At 38.0% G+C, this 16,225-nt stretch overlaps 1 protein-coding gene across 1 annotated transcript in view; it reads left to right on the top strand.

Annotated features, from left to right (window-relative positions):
* The first annotated feature begins 4,655 nt into the window (after nt 1–4,655).
* ikbkb (inhibitor of nuclear factor kappa B kinase subunit beta) overlaps nt 4,656–16,225 on the top strand; it is a 20,263-nt gene continuing 8,693 nt past the window's right edge. Inside the window, exons 1-6 of the mRNA XM_058637196.1 lie at nt 4,656–4,833; nt 7,294–7,404; nt 8,778–8,872; nt 12,533–12,653; nt 14,131–14,200; nt 16,050–16,138. Of these exons, the coding sequence (XP_058493179.1) occupies nt 7,315–7,404; nt 8,778–8,872; nt 12,533–12,653; nt 14,131–14,200; nt 16,050–16,138 (465 nt within the window). The 5' untranslated portion in view covers nt 4,656–4,833; nt 7,294–7,314. The remainder of the gene's footprint in view (nt 4,834–7,293; nt 7,405–8,777; nt 8,873–12,532; nt 12,654–14,130; nt 14,201–16,049; nt 16,139–16,225) is intronic.

Here is a 16,225-nt window from a genome sequence, read left to right as displayed (position 1 = left end):
TTTGTTTTAGATTAGAGCGCACTCCCACTGCCTGGTGTGGGGAAGCAAATATAATCACATGCATGTTTTCGGGCTGGTCCCTCTGAAAAATGTTATCTCTTATGTGTGATTGAATTTGAAAGGTATGCAATAAATTAGGATCCTCCAGCACAGCCAGAAGACACATTTCTTATGAATGAGTATGAGTATTCCCTTGGCATGTAATGTAACACTTACGAATGTGTAACATTAGCTATTGGACTGGGTTGAAGCCATAAACTGTATACATGAATTTGACGTACTCTTCAATACTCTCCAATTTCCTCCTGAAGCCAACCGGGAAATAAAAATATATTAAATCACCTCTAGGAGGCGACACCAGTGGGTGCAAAAAGAATCCCATTTGAATGGAAGTTTATGGAGAAATCAGCCTGTACTTCTAACTTGATTTATCAACCTGTCCTCCAACTGAAATGTACATATAGGTCGTTTTTTCAACCCCTGAAAACGTACATATAGGTAGTTTTCTGAAAACGTGACTGTGGGTCATTTTTTTCAAACCCCTGAATGCGACGTAAAGGTAGTATTTTCCAACTCGAATATGCACAGATGTTACTGAGGGTAGGGTTAGGGCAAAAAGACAGGGTTAGGTAGTAAAAATAAAAAAAATATTAAAAAGGTGGTATAGTTAGGGACCGAACCATTGTCGACCGTGCTCCGGCGCAGCGCTCTCGCTACTGAGCCGACTGCCGGTGCCGACATCGGCGAAGCCACTAGATACGGCGTCTAAGGCGGAAGTGTTTGCTGTTATATATACAACCGCTAGGGGCGCATGTTTTGAAAACTTAAACATAGGTCGTAATTCCTGCATACGACCTATATGTACGTTTTATTGGAGGACAGTCTCTGATTTATAGCATCAAGCAACATTTAACCCTTCTGTTACCATCATGTCATCGGCGACAGGATTTGGCATGCGTACTTCTCATTACCGTAACTGCTAGACCGTTTGTGATATCTACAAAATTCAAAAAACTATGGACGGGCGATCTGTCCAGGGTGTGACCCCGCCTTTCGCCCTATGTCAGATGAGATTGGCACAGTGTTCTTGTCGTTGTTGGCAGTCTTTGACTTCTGGGATCACCGTGGTCCTGACTGGAGTCCCGACACTGAGACACAAGTGGCCTTCAGATGCAGCCTCTGAAGGAGGCAACCTTGAATTGGGACATAGCTTGTATCAGTTGTAAGAACGCTGTGTAGTTTCCGTCAGCTTGTGTCAGGATAAAAATAAATTGTGACAGATGTAGTGGGAGATAAACTTTTGTGGAAAAAGATGTAATTAAACCATATAAATAAACAAGGTTTACGTGAGGTCTTTCATCATGAGTTCCACTTGTTTTTCACATCCATGCAGTGCAGCCCTCTCTCGGTCTTGCAAAAGGAAAGGGTTGCATGAAGCATCATTTGTTCGTATAAACAGGAACATGTTTTTACTACAACCAAATCAGATAAAGTGGGTCTTGCACAACAAACTTCACGACGTCAGCAAACATCAGACGTGCATTAAGCAAAGATAAAGTTTCTGTTTTCCCCTAATCCAAGAAAAGCAAAACACAGCTGCTGCACCTTGGAATTCTGAAGTTCATCCTCCGCAAACGTCACATCTGTTTCTATCTTTGTCTTTCCGTGCTGTGATGGTTTAGCTGTACATAAATAAAACCAGATAATCTTAATTGAAGTGATGTTATTCAACAAAGAGGCACGGAAAAATGCTACAGATTAGTTGTCAGGTCACGAAAGAAGATATTGAGTGGATTATGCTGGCATTTGGGAACTTGTAAAACCAAGCCTATTTTCTAATTATAATATGTTCTTTCCTTAAACAGTGGCACCAACAGCTATTTCATAATAGCAGTAAATACATTTATTGTGCTTTTCTGCGCTATTACGTTGCTTTATTGAAAAACAAACTGTCCCCAGGAATAATTTTTTGAATGTTATTCGTCAGTGACCTCATTGTTTTTCTTTGTAGGGTTGGGCATCAAAACTGATTAAAATGTTCTTTTACAGTTACCATTAGTGTAACAACAGACTGACAACTCAGATGCAGGACACCACATAAATATGCTTGAGGCAAAAATAGGTTTGTACAAATGGCAGAAGTTTCAAAATCTCGGAGACAAAACAGTCGTAGACAAACAGGTGACCTGAAATAAGTGAGTTTTGAGTGTGATGCTTTGTTGGTGAAGCAAGTGTGCAAGCAAGTGTACAGTCTTGGATTAGTTTGGGGGAGGGAGCTCCTGGGGGAGGTTGTGGTTATGGGGAATGTTCTGTCGCCTCAGGTCTGGTGACCACTGACTGACCACAGTCTGATCACTGTCTGTCATCACTTCTTTTGTTATTGGACTGGCTGAAGTAGGCTGAAGGACCATGAGGGGGCTCTGAACCACATTTGACTCATGATGATAATAAAGGGTTTTATATGGAAGAAATACCTGCTTTACATTTCCAATTGACAATTGAATCAGCTAATATCATTATAAATAATTTAATGTATTTAGAACTGTAAATAAAAACCTGCATAGGTGGTTGCACTCAATCTACATCCCTGATATGAGCTACTGAACACAAACACATAGCTGTGCCAATCTAGGATAAATAAATTCACTCCTCTAGTGAACAAATTATGTTAGAGGGATACATTTTCTTGAATTTAATTTGTGTTTATTGTGTTTAAATGGGTTGGTAGATGACATGTGACATCACAAACAAAATGACTACAGCAAGACCAAAGCCATGAGGAGGCATTTGCCCCATAGTTGTATTTTCTGGCCGTATTTTCAGTTTTATGCATCTATAGAAATCTATTGATATTAACAGTACAAGATTAGTGTGACTAAACGATGGCACTATCAGATAAAAGGGAGTCACAAACGGATTGCTTGTTTCACATGTGCTTGTGTAGGTTGTCTGCGCTCAAACTAATGTGTAATGTATAACTTTTAAATGTAAAAATGTAAGCTCTATTACATTCAAACCGAATCAGAATAAAGACTTCAAAGTTCACACAATCACGATTAAAGCCATCATCAATGAGTCTCTGTGTGTCTTACCCTACCCTGGTGTTGCCTGGCCACATTCCTACACCACACACAGGAAGACATTTTAATTCACGTCCCCAACTAACAGAGGCAAAAACAATATTGTGTCAGTAAAGCGAGATGGCTGCAAACAGACTGAAAGCCCAATTAAACGCCCACAAGAACTTCTTCTACTTCTCAGAAAACATGTTGTTCAGCAGCTTGATAGGATAAATGCTTCCTGTCCCACCTACCCCTCACTGTGTTTGTGTACACACAGAAGCTTCCTCAATCACGTCTGATAATATTACTGAAAAGAGACAGTTTTCAGATGCAGTATTTAAATCATGTTTCATGGTCGATAAAGTCGTCAACAAAAATCACCATAAGTTACTCACTGCAGCTTTAATGCTGTGATAACAGTGACTGGTCTAATGTTATTCTGCCAGTCTGGAGCTTTTCTATGGGTAAACCAATTCCTTTAATTTTATGGAAAAGGTTGCCCCCTGTAGAACCTGATAATGTAATAAATCCCAGATAATGTAATAACCCCGATAATGTAATAAAAATTTGCACTTCAGTCCATTGAAAATGTAACAAAACCTGATAATGTAATAACTTCCCGATAATGTAATAAAGTGAATTTCCCAATAATGTAATACACTTTTTACCAATAATGTAATAAAGTATTACATTAACAGGAAGTTATTACATTATCAGGTTAGCCTTCATTTCGCAGGTCCTGATAATGTAATAATTCCCCAATATTGTAATAATTTAACAGCAGACCACCTGTTATACTGTGTAAGCAACACAAGCTCGAGAGCTCTAGCGCCATCAACAGGACAAAGTTGGACATGCATGTATGTACATTAACTTTTGACTTGTTCATCCGTTTTTCACAAACGAGGTATCACTGGAATCCTTGGGCCAAGCTGAGTTCAACGCATCCTTAATGTTTTTTTCGGCCATATTGAATTTTCTGCCATCTTTGATTTGATCCATAACCTTTTAAAGGCTTCTCTTGTCACACATTTTGTGTAATCTTCTCAAAACATCGTTCAGATGATCTTCAGACCATGCCACACGAATGCATTCAACATCTTGAAATTCAAAGGCACTTGGTTGTGGCAGCCAATCAAACATGACGTTGAGGTCACCAAACCGGAAGTAAGCCAATTTCTCTGCAAACCTTTAACATATTTTCAGGTTTTATTACATTTTCAATGGACTCAAGTGCAAATTTTTTATTACTTTATCGGGGTTATTACATTATCAGGGATTTATTACATTATCAGGTTCTACACCCCACTTAAGTTTTAAAAGCCCACGTGAAAAGTCACTTCCTCCTGGGACAGAGTAAAGGTAAATGTGGAGTTACAAATACATAATTACATAATACAAAGAAAAACAACAGGGGATGAATAAATAAGATCATATACAAATACGTGACTGTGTATAATTAAAAAAAGGTTTTGAGTTGTCCTGTCCTGTGAGAAGTTGGTCAAACCCGTGCACGCAGTAACCATGGAAACCTCTGTCTGCGAGTGAGTGGAGCTGAGTCCGCCTGCTGCCTGTGGGCGGGGCTCAGCAGGTTTACAGGAAATACTCGTATCAGGAAGTAGAAAGTTTATTAAGATTTGTTTTTTGTTGTTGTCGCCAACATGTACAACTGTGAAATGTAAAGTTTACCTCGGTTAAAAAGACCGACTATACACAGTGTGAGAATACACTCAGGTGTGAAAGTGCGTGAACGGTGCCTACGGAGACGAAGGTAGGATTTAAAAGCGCTTTCTCCATGAAATAAAACCGTCTAACCATGTTAAACGTTCGAAATCATGTTAACACGCTAACTCAGTGTAAGTGCTCTTGAGTGTTTGAATGGAAATTGTTGTTGCGTCAGAAAGCTGAGACAAATATATAGAACATAAAGCCTAAAGTTAAAGTTAAAGTTAAAATTGTGTGATAATGTCTGCACTGTCATCAATCAGGCTATTATCAGGCCTATTCATCTGGGGCCTGATAAAAGGTGGTGTATTTGTAATGTACACTCATAATCAGGACTTTACTTCATCTACCATAGTTTGTTTATCTATATTTGTTGGAACAGATATCATAAACCAACTTTATGTCAGTGTTTATACAATTGGAGTGGAGTTTTGAATATGAATACAAGTAATGCTAATACTGATATTTATTTCACTTAGTTGTAATAAACTTTTTTGACGGTAATTGCATTTCAACTCCATTCATTCATTCATTGCTGTAGATCCATACTTTATGATGTGGTAACACCTGACATCATCAAAGAGATAGTTTAGACTCATGCAAACATTGTGTAGAAGTGCAAATTGGAAAATATGTGTGAATCTTGTATGGGTATGTACACTCACCCGCCACTTTATTAGGTACATAGGACATTTAGTAAAGTGCCAGGACTCAGGAGTAGCACCTAGTGCCTGGTCTTCTGCTGTTGTAGGCCATCTACTTCAATATTCAACGTGTTGTGTGTTCACAGGAGGTCTTCTGCAAACCTTGGTTACTGTTGTGAGTTACAGTCTGTTGCCTTCCTATATACGGACCATTTGTGTCTAATTCATTGCGTAATCTGGGCATTGTTGCTCAAAAACTTCTTTTTTTCTTACCATTCTCTGTAATCCTTGGAAATGGTTGTAATTGAAAATCTCTGTAACAGTTTCTGAAATAATACTGCTTGTGGTCCCCTGGCCACCAATGGAGTGTGTTTTTTGTTTTGTTTTTTTAAACATATTAAATAACTTTAACAAGTGACATGATTGAATGAATGAATAATTAAATTTAAGAAAATTCTGATTTCATGATCAATATACTTGCCAGCGTTCAAATCATGCGCATCAACTAGACACCTCATCACGTACAAAGGCAATTCGTGCTTCACTTTGAATACGAAAGTTTAAAATAAAGCTGTGATCTAAGTGCCCTCTAAGGTTAAATGGTGTCTGGTTTGGTGTAAATAATGACTATATTAGTACAGGGGTCTACCAAAGGCCAGAAGTCTAGAGGGTAGCCCCAAAACCTTTTTGGCATGTGAGCAAGGATGGATTACTGAATGAGCCTACCGGGCTTAAGAGGTCAAGGGGCTCTGAAGTCCAAGCCCAAGTCACTACCTCAATAAGTCAAAAAGCAAAAGGCTATGAATCTGAACAAATTTAGCTATTTCCCTTCTCCAGCTAGCCATCTCAAAAATGCACCAGAATATAGAAAATCACATCTACCAAATTCAGAATTTTCTGGTGGAGGCTGTTTAGGGCCCCCTAAAGCAGTGTTTCCCAACCCTGGTCCTCAGGGAACACTGCCCTGCATGTTTTAGATGTTGCCCTGCTCCAACGCACCTGATTCAAATGGTCAGCTCGTCACCAAAGCTCTGCAGAAGCCTGATAACAAGCTGTTCATCTGAATCAGGTGTGTTGGAGCAGGGCAACATCTAAAACATGCAGGTCAGTGTTCCCTGAGGACCAGGGTTGGGAAACACTGCCCTAAAGGCTCGGGCCGGCACTGAAGCTGACATCAAACCTTCCATAGAAGAAGAAAAAAAAGATCAACCATGCCACATTCAAAGTCACTTAAATCACCTTCCTTCCCCATTCTAATGCTTGCTTTTTCTCAGTCTGTCTTGACCATGTCCACATGTCTAAAATGCACTGAGTTGCTGCCATGTGATTGATTTAGATGTTTGTGTTGACAAGCAGTGAACCTAGTGAAGTGGCCGGTGAATGTACAGTATATCGACAAAATCTTTTACCGTAAAAACATGAACATTTGATGATGAAAATAAGACATTGTCGTATAATGATCATTTAATGGGAGGCAACAGTGATAATAAATGATCTCTTAGTAATTTTCTGCACTCAATATTAATATATTTGAGTATTCAAGTATGTCATTATGGGAGGGAGCTGGTATGTTAAAAGCAAGACCCTGAAACTGAAGTACATAAATCAGTTAAATATACATTTTTCTACTAATGATTTATTCAGACCTATGACTATTGACATATTATGAGAAAACTGTATTTTCTCCTCCCTCATGAACAACACATGATATTATTCTATCTACTCTGCAATAAGCTCTTATGGGCAGGGTTTGTCAATGTCATTGACCAGGCTTGGACTGGTGGTGTGAGCTTTACAGAAGCATTGTAGTGTAGCTCTATGCTTGATGCGTTTATCTTTGTGTCTTGTTTGCTTGGTTGTAGGACCTGCTGAGGGTGGAGGCCATGCAGCAGCAACAGAGCTGTGGATCCTGGGAGCTGAAGGAGCGACTGGGCACGGGAGGTTTTGGGAATGTCACAAGATGGAAAAATAAGGTACGTTACATTTCAGTCATCAGTCTTTCAGAATTCAGTCACGTACTTGACTGAATTCCTCTGGAAAAAGGGTCATTGAAAAGCAAACTATTGACGGAATGTTTATGTGCTTTTACTGGAAAGAAAGAAAATATCACTACACTAAAATGTCACGTTTTTGCCAACACACACCCTAGATTTTAATCTAACTAAAATAGCATAAAACTAGATCACAGATAGGAACAGGGTTTTTCCCCGCACCATTCTTCTACGTGAATCAGTTATGTAGAAATTGAAATCTACTCTGTAGTAATGATTTCACTGTAACTCACAGGATGAGAGTGCACTGTGGGGTTACACACACTTCCACTTAGTGGACCTTCCTCTTCCTCTCTTAGAAAGGCACATCACTTGTGTTACTCATGCTCAGGTTCAAAGTAACCTTCGGAAAGTCAGCAGCCGTTGCTCGTAAAAAATCTTTCCCATAGTAGTTTCATGTAGAGTAGGTGTTTTACATAATCACTTTGTTTACAAAAAACAATATCAGTTAACTGTTGCATTTCTGAAAATTGTTTTGTCTTTGTAAAATCAGATTTTCAGTGTGTTTACGTTGATATATAAATATCTATTGTTATTTACGCTAATCAAGGATATAGTATTCAAAAACAATTCATGTTGTTAATAGTTTTGCTGGTCATCAGTGCCAGAGCAGACCGAGCTGTGGAAAAATATGGGAAGTGAATAAGGGAACTGAAGAGGGCACTGCCGCTGCTGTGATGACTGAACTTCCTCTATGGGAAATTTCCTTTATTAATAACAAACTTGTGGGCTATTATTAATTTACAGATTACAATGTGGGAACTAGGGTGTGTCCCTTTTCCTTGATGATGTCATGAGAAATAGGCAGTGAGATGTATCTGTGTCTGTCCATCATTTTTGGCAACAAATTAATAACCTTTATATAGTTTATATGATGTGCTAGTTTGCTCTGCTAGCAAATGTGTCACTGTGTATGTTGTATGTGTACTTCATTCATTATCAGCCTGTCTGAAAAATAAAAGGAAGTGATAAATATAAAAAACAAGATTAAACAATTGTGAAAATACTTAGTATGTGCAGTCTTACATATACAAATGAAGTGAATTGTAACTCTTTCTAAATCTAATGTTGCTTACGTCTTATACTACTTTCCTGTAATTATGGATACAAAGGTTGTAGGTTACTATTAACCACTGAAGATTACATTAATTCTTCCTTCTTTTTAAAGGCCAATGTACTTCTTTTTCTTTTGGCTTCTCCCTTTAGGGTTCGCCACAGTGGATCACCAACCTCCATCTTAAATATTTTAACTTAAAATATCTTGAAAATAATGTTTGTTTTTTTTGTGATTTCAGGACACAGAGGAGCAAATTGCTCTAAAGCAGTGCCGTCAGGAGCTGAGTGAGAGGAACAAAGATAGATGGTGTCTTGAAATCCAGATCATGAAGAGGTTAGTTACATTTCTAATGTATTTAGCTACTAAAGGACCCCATGGCAAAAATGGCATCCCCTTTGTTCCCGCTATCCTTCCTCATGTACGAGACTTACAGCTTTGCTCAGATCTCAGAATGCCAACCAGTGTCATGGCAGTTTTTCCTCATTACATGTATCACAGTGAAGATGAAGAGACATTAGAATTAGGAGTTTTATATTGTTATCTCAACACTATTCATTGGACATACCTATTACTTTCCCATTAGAGACAGCAGTTACAGGTTATATATGTTGTTATGGTAGGGGTTTAATCTCATCCCTGTATGATTTGCTCATATGTGTTGAGACTGTGGACGTATCGTTTCCCTTACTTGGAAAAAAGAATTGGAAGGTGGATTAAAGAGATGGCATCAAACATGACATTGAAAAAGATAACTTACATTATTAAACAGAAGCAACATGTTTTTGATGACATCTGGAGCCCCTTTTTATGTTTTATAAGACATGACGCCAATGTTGGTAACGTCCTACAGCAGAAGGAGGCTCTGAGAGAGTAGATTGTCCATGTGATGTGATATAATGTCCTGAGAAACACCCCTGAAATGAGTACACACTAATTTAACTTAATTGAAGTTAGTGTGTACATATGTATGTGTGTATACAGTATGTGTTATACCTTTTTTTTCCTATTTCTATGTTATTTTTATTGTTTTAACACCTGAGGGGATGGGAGGGAAGAACAGGGAGAAAAGTTTACCTTGTAACCATGTAATAGCGGCTTGCTGTTTGATTTGCTGTAATTTGCAAACAAAAAAAACAAACTAATGAATACATTTAATATATTTATATATATATATACATATAAATATATATACATATATATACATACTATATATGTAGATATATATTATCTTATGTCGTAGGAAAGGCAACCAACATATCCCACCCCTTTCGTCAAAGCTCCGCCCTCAAAACCCAGAGAACTTGAGACTTGCGCTTTGCTGTTACTGACTACATCTACATGTCTGAATTATCTGTAAGAAAACACTATTATAATCAACCGTGGCAGCAAACCAACCCATTGACTTCGAACAAAATAGCAGGTCGTGTGTAGTGAAGGCTTTTTTCCCCCAGAAACATTATTTATTGCTAGTTATTAGAACATAAAGACAACAGTGTTTTAGAACCAAATTATGCTTTAAATCATTAGATTTAGACTTTGATGATGAAAAAGGACCTTCCAAAAACTACCATAAATGCTAACATTGATACATCATACACTTTTTATAGAGCCAGACATTCTTCCAAGTTATGCAAAAAAAGAAGCACATTTTATAAGACTGTTGCCCAAACTTTTTAAAATGACAAAACGTTGTGACCCAATTCACAATATAAATCCTGACTAAAGCAATTTTTTTGTATAATATAACATATCTGATATGAATTAAAAAAGTTAAAGCAGCAACTTCCAAGACATATATTTTCAATAAGTGAATCACAAAGTCACTGTATGCACATGTTATTTAACAAATATTAAAAGACAAAAGGCAAAATATTCAGCAAATTTATTCGGTGTCCTGACCCAGTGTATTGGCTGTATCTCATCATACATTCAGTTTTAAATTTACAGAGATTTTCAGGTGATGACCTTATGTGCCTTCTGTACCAAACAGACTTGAACACATCTGCAGACTTGTCTTTGTTTACACAGGAGTTTATTTTTCTATAGTGATTCACTTTAATGTGTGACACATTCGTTTTCGAACTCTGCCTCAAAAATTTTCCCAAATGGGGTTATTTCCCGGTTTATTTTTTTAACATCCATCTTTCATACGTTACGTCAAAGCCTGTTCTGACAAGTTTTGGTTTTGGTTTTGTATTCCATGACATGGTGGGTGCTTATGAGTGTGACCTTTAACTGGGTACATAACCCATCTGTTTCATAGGTTTTCTCAAAATACAAATCCTAAATTTGTATCCTTGAACAGTAAAAAAATCACACAAGACATTAAATAATAAGAACAACATGGAAGTCTGGGTTATTTTGGTCATTTGGTGGTTATTTCTGACTGGTTAATGTGCCACCACCTCCTCATTTTACTCTGGTTTGGTTTGTTTCATTTCCACAAACGTCTGTGTTGCCTATTAACACCTTCAGTTTTGGTGACTGATCACTAGAGTTGGGTAGCAGCTTGCTCTGGTTTGTTTTATTTTATTGTATTTGAGTTGTAAGATGTGTTTGTGTATGTTTTGTCATTTGCTGGTGCAGCCATGGGTATAAAACCATTTCTATTCGAGCCCCATTTTAACAAGTGTGTTGTTTTCAGGCTGTCACAACCACAGCTTTCCCATGCACCCACACTCAACTCATGGAAAAACCACAGGGCAGGGGACAGATTGAACATGGCACCCTACCATTATGCTATTAAAGCTACTAACACAGTACTACACATGCACAGATACTTAAAAAACTATTATATTATTGAGTCGTGGTGTGCTTATAGATATTGTATTGCTTCTGCTTCATGTTCCAAGCTACTTTCAGACATGAACACCAGAGATTATCCGGAGATTGTCCGATGGGGTTCTGTTTGTGAATGCACACGACTGTAGAAGTCGTATTCTCCAGCTACCTCGTTTATTCTGTGTGGTCAAAGTCCAAATGAGCTCATTTGAGAACGCAGCAGGAAAAACTCCGGGCCAGTGTCCACACCTGGGTCCACTACAGAACCTCCTACTCGTGTGACTGTGTCCCACCTATACATTGTCCTGACTCGGATCCTTTCCACTACTGTCAGAGAGAGCAAACAAGGGTGATAGAAATCTGATTAGACAAGACAAACTTAAGGGCCATATGGTCCTATAGTAACACATGGCTATGCTATTTCTAATAAGTCAGTTTCAAGGAATATTGTGGTATTAAAAAGTGACTCATCAAAGAGTGCAAGAATCACTCAGGTTGTGTACAACTTTGCGTAAAATGACCTCACCCCATCTGCGGTGGTGCAGACAGTCATCCGGCTGTTTCTGATGGCATGATGTGTGAAAGAGCTAGAATCACAATACTGTAAGAAATCACATTTAAACCACAGTTTTCACTGATCAAAGTGCTGTACATAAGAAATCCAACATTTTTAAGTCATTTCATACTGTCACATGACCACTTCTAATCATGTTTATGTCGGTTTGATCGTTCCCTGGTTTAACCGACACTGAATGTGTTAATGATTAATACCATAAATAGTGAAGCCTCGCCTCTATCCCCTGCTGTGAAAGCTGTTTCAGAACAGTGATTACATGTGCTACAGTGTTGTTTTTGGTCTGAGTCAGTTTCCTTGGAGCTGGAATCTGAAGTTGTTATCTTTAAATGTCTCCTATGCTTTTTTTTTTTCTTTTTTCTTTTGTTAAAGAGATGTTGCTGTGTTATAATGAGAAACACATTGTTTCTGTCACGTTATGAGAAACAGGGAAAGTCATGCAACACAGCAAAGTGCTTGAAAGGAGGGGTATTATTACTGGAATGATAGGTATGCATGCAGTTATAGTTTTTCCACTTAATACATTGCAGTACCTTGTTCATCTCCAGCAAGTCTGACACGATTTAAGACGAAGGAAACAAGGTGATTATGGTCTGTCTGCCCCACTGACTGATCTCTGCTCATCTCCACTCCCCCAGGTTGGATCACATTAATGTTGTTGCAGCCAGAGAGGTTCCTGAGGGAATGCAGAAGCTGGTGGGCACAAATGACATGCCACTGCTGGCCATGGAGTACTGTCAGGGAGGAGATCTGAGAAAGGTACATGTCTGTGATAGTGTATCTAGAGTGTAGAGTGTAGAGTGTATCTACATATCTCAAAATCTGTGGATTATTTTCTCGATTAATCGTTTGGTCCATAAAATACCAGAAAACCTTAAAAAATCTTGATCAGTGTTCATCAAACCTGGAAATTATGATGTTCTCAAATGTCTTGTTTTGTCCACAAACCAAAGTGATTGACTTTTAATGATTCCTTTGTTATCCAGAGCAAAGAAATTAAGAAAATATGCACATTTAAGAAGCTTAAACAATTGGAAATCTTGTTTTTAATCATGAAAAAAGCTTCAAACCGATAAATCGATTATCAAAATAGTTGTCGATTAATTTAGTAATCGATTAATAATCAATTAATTGTTTCAGCTCTACTAGACTATCACAATAAACATTCAAAGAGTTCCATATTCCAAGTCGGGCCGAACGATTTGGATATAATATATAATTGCAATTTTTCTGATGTGTAGTATGATATTGATTTGATTTGAGATTTGAGTTAAGTCAAACTTGATTTAAATGTTTACTGTGTTATAGATTTAAAGATGGAGCATTACCACACAAGAAACCATGAAAATATTATCTTCAATACTTTAAATGCAAGGATTAGAACTAACAAGGCAACCCAATCTGTGCAGTTTCCCCCACGTCAGCTGGGATTGACTCCTCCTCCCTTTGTCCCTTAACATGGAGTATAAAGTGGTAGACAATGGATGAATGAAGTATGTTTCTATTCCGCGATTGCAGAATAAGCAGAGTTTAGGATTTTCAGGCAATTGATTTCAGTTCATTCTGTTGGAGAAATTTGTAGTAATATTATTATTATTATTATACATTTATATAGCCCTTTTCTTAACAAATGTTATAACATAATTAAGAGTCCTATCAAGCCTAATCAAATCTTTCAAGGCATTTTTTTGCCTGGTAAGGCAAGAAACAAAGAAGCCCAACAGATCACTTCTTCTGCCCATTTAGCCTGAAACCAACTGAGTGTGCACCCTGAGGCTCAAAGAAGAAGAGGAAAGGAGAGTTAAATGCCAACCACCACAAACCGCAGTGTCATAAAAATTTCAAAGCATCACAGATGGTCAAAAAGTAAGCAGTCAAGTTAGGAGCAGATGGAGTGGTTAGTGAGGACACTGAGCTGAAAAAGGCACCATTTGCTTTTGTCAGATCTGTCACAGGTTTCCAGCAGAGAAATCTTGTAAAAAAAAAAAAATTTTGATATATATTTTTTAATTTTCAAACCAATGCTTTGCTAATTTACTACAGAAACACAGCTATTGCTGTCTGCGTGTAAACCCCTTTGTGTCCTCTGATGTTGGACCTGTTTTATGAAAGAAGAATAAAAGAGCAGAAAGTTCCAAAACTATAAGGAAGACAGATTGATGAGCCATTTCAAAAGCCTGTCTCTGCTTGTACGGTAAAGTAAAGTATCAAGTGACTATGTTTGTGCTTTCTTCAGTATCTGAACCTCCTGGAGAACCGCTGTGGAATGAGGGAGGGCTCTGTTTGGATTCTGTTACATGACATTGGTGAGTACCTGGCTCAGTCCCCAGCTTAAATGGAACTATTATAACTATCGTTGAAAGTGTGTGAGTGAGCTGGCAGTGTGATTAGTTTCCTGTAGTGTGGTCTTCATGGTGACCAATATCATGACGTCACCAATGATGACCATTAACCAACAACTTCTTAGTCATCATGGAGGCTGCTCACACACACACGAGTTTGCGTCAGCAAACGGACACACAGGCACAAACATAACTTACAAATACACACATCAACAACACAGTGTATAATACAGGCTGTATAAACAGGTGCGAGAGAGGAGACATATGGTAACTATCACACATACTTAGAGTGGAGAAAGATTAATGTGCCTCTTTGCACACACACACACACTTTCTTGTGCAGCTATCTTAGTGAGGACATTCATCACAAAGCAATACATACATGGACACACACATGCACACACAGAAACTCCTTTTCCTGTTAAACATGGGTGGATATTTCCTGATAATGAGTGATACCCTTTAAAATTGCATCACAAATGAGGAAAACGACTCAGACAAGCAAGTCCACACCCACAAACTCACACTCACTCATACACTCACACACATGCACACATACAGTACATTTAAGTGCCCAAAGGTTATATGAGCTCCACTTCATTGAACTCTCAGTGCCAGCACACACACTAGTCAGCCTTTGACGCAAGTGACATTAAAGTTTCGGTTATACATTGAGACAAAACCTATTAGACTTTAACCTCTAACCTCAGGCTGAAGTATTAACAAAAGTGAGTCTAGGGAGATGGCAAGGTGTGTTACATTAGAAAAGTTAACCTATGTAATTAGGGGTAAAGCACAAGAATTTGAAGAGGTGTGGACACCCTTAATTAACTTTCTCAGGCAACAATAGATCATACTTGTTTGTAAGACTATAGAGTGTGACAATTTGATTTAATATTTTAATTGTATTTATTATTTATTTTATTTTATTATTATATTTTTATTTTATTTTATTTTGGTGTCTGTGTATACAGCAAGGTTTGCTTGTGTATTGTGTAACTGGTTTGGTATGGGGCGATGAGTTTATATGTTCTTATTGAAAATCAATAAAAACATTGTTCAAAAAAAAAAACAAAAGTGAGTCTTATCCTCTCTTAGCATCACTGTTGTAATGTGAGAAGTTAAAGTCGTCATGTGAGATTCAGCCTCTGTTATGTTGCTATGTAAAACCTGAATCATTGTCAGTTTGGGCTGAAATCTGCAGTGTCACGGTTTACACATTCTCATGCGTCGCTGGTGAGCAAACATAAGTAAACAACTGCCACCCATCGCATTCCCCACCTATGTCACAATCTGTAGATTATGCATCTGGTTTCTCTTGCAATTCAACCAAGTCCGTCAGTGCTTCTCTTCATTTTTCTGATTGTTGTTGCACAGTTTCCACGACAACCACCACACCCTGCATTGATTTTGTGGTTAGGATGTGTTTAAAATACCCACACCAAAATTCTAACCCATTCATGATCCAAGTCATGTTGTGAAACTGCAGTACTGTACATGGATTAGTCTTTAAATATTGTGTAGCCGGCACCATTTAATCTCTCTGTCTCTTTAGATCCTGACTGACTGATACTGGCAGTTCTAATTAATTAAATACCAGTAATCCCTTACATTTGGTCATCAAACAACTACAGCCAAGATGCTTGACAAACGGAATTAACACAAACAGATTTTTGGCATGTCTGTACTGCTATTTTCTTTTTCTTTATATGTATTTTTCCACCTGTGGCAGTCATTTAGCCAGTAAATTTAACACTAGCTCTGCATTCATCTCTTCCGCTCATTGTTGTTTCTTTCTGCTTCTTCCCCTCAGCTTCAGCTCTGACCTACCTCCATAAAAAGAGGATCATCCACAGAGATTTGAAGCCAGAAAACATTGTGCTTCAGCAGGGAGAGAAGAGGGTGAGTTTAAGACCCTGTGAACCATCATGTTATGACAGATACACCCAAACCACTACAAAGAGGTCATATAAAGGCTTTTAGCTTCAA

The sequence above is a fragment of the Solea solea genome, chromosome 8 (assembly GCF_958295425.1).
Source record: "Solea solea chromosome 8, fSolSol10.1, whole genome shotgun sequence".
Taxonomy (NCBI): Eukaryota; Metazoa; Chordata; class Actinopteri; order Pleuronectiformes; family Soleidae; genus Solea; species Solea solea.
This window is presented reverse-complemented; position numbering and strand designations above follow the sequence as displayed.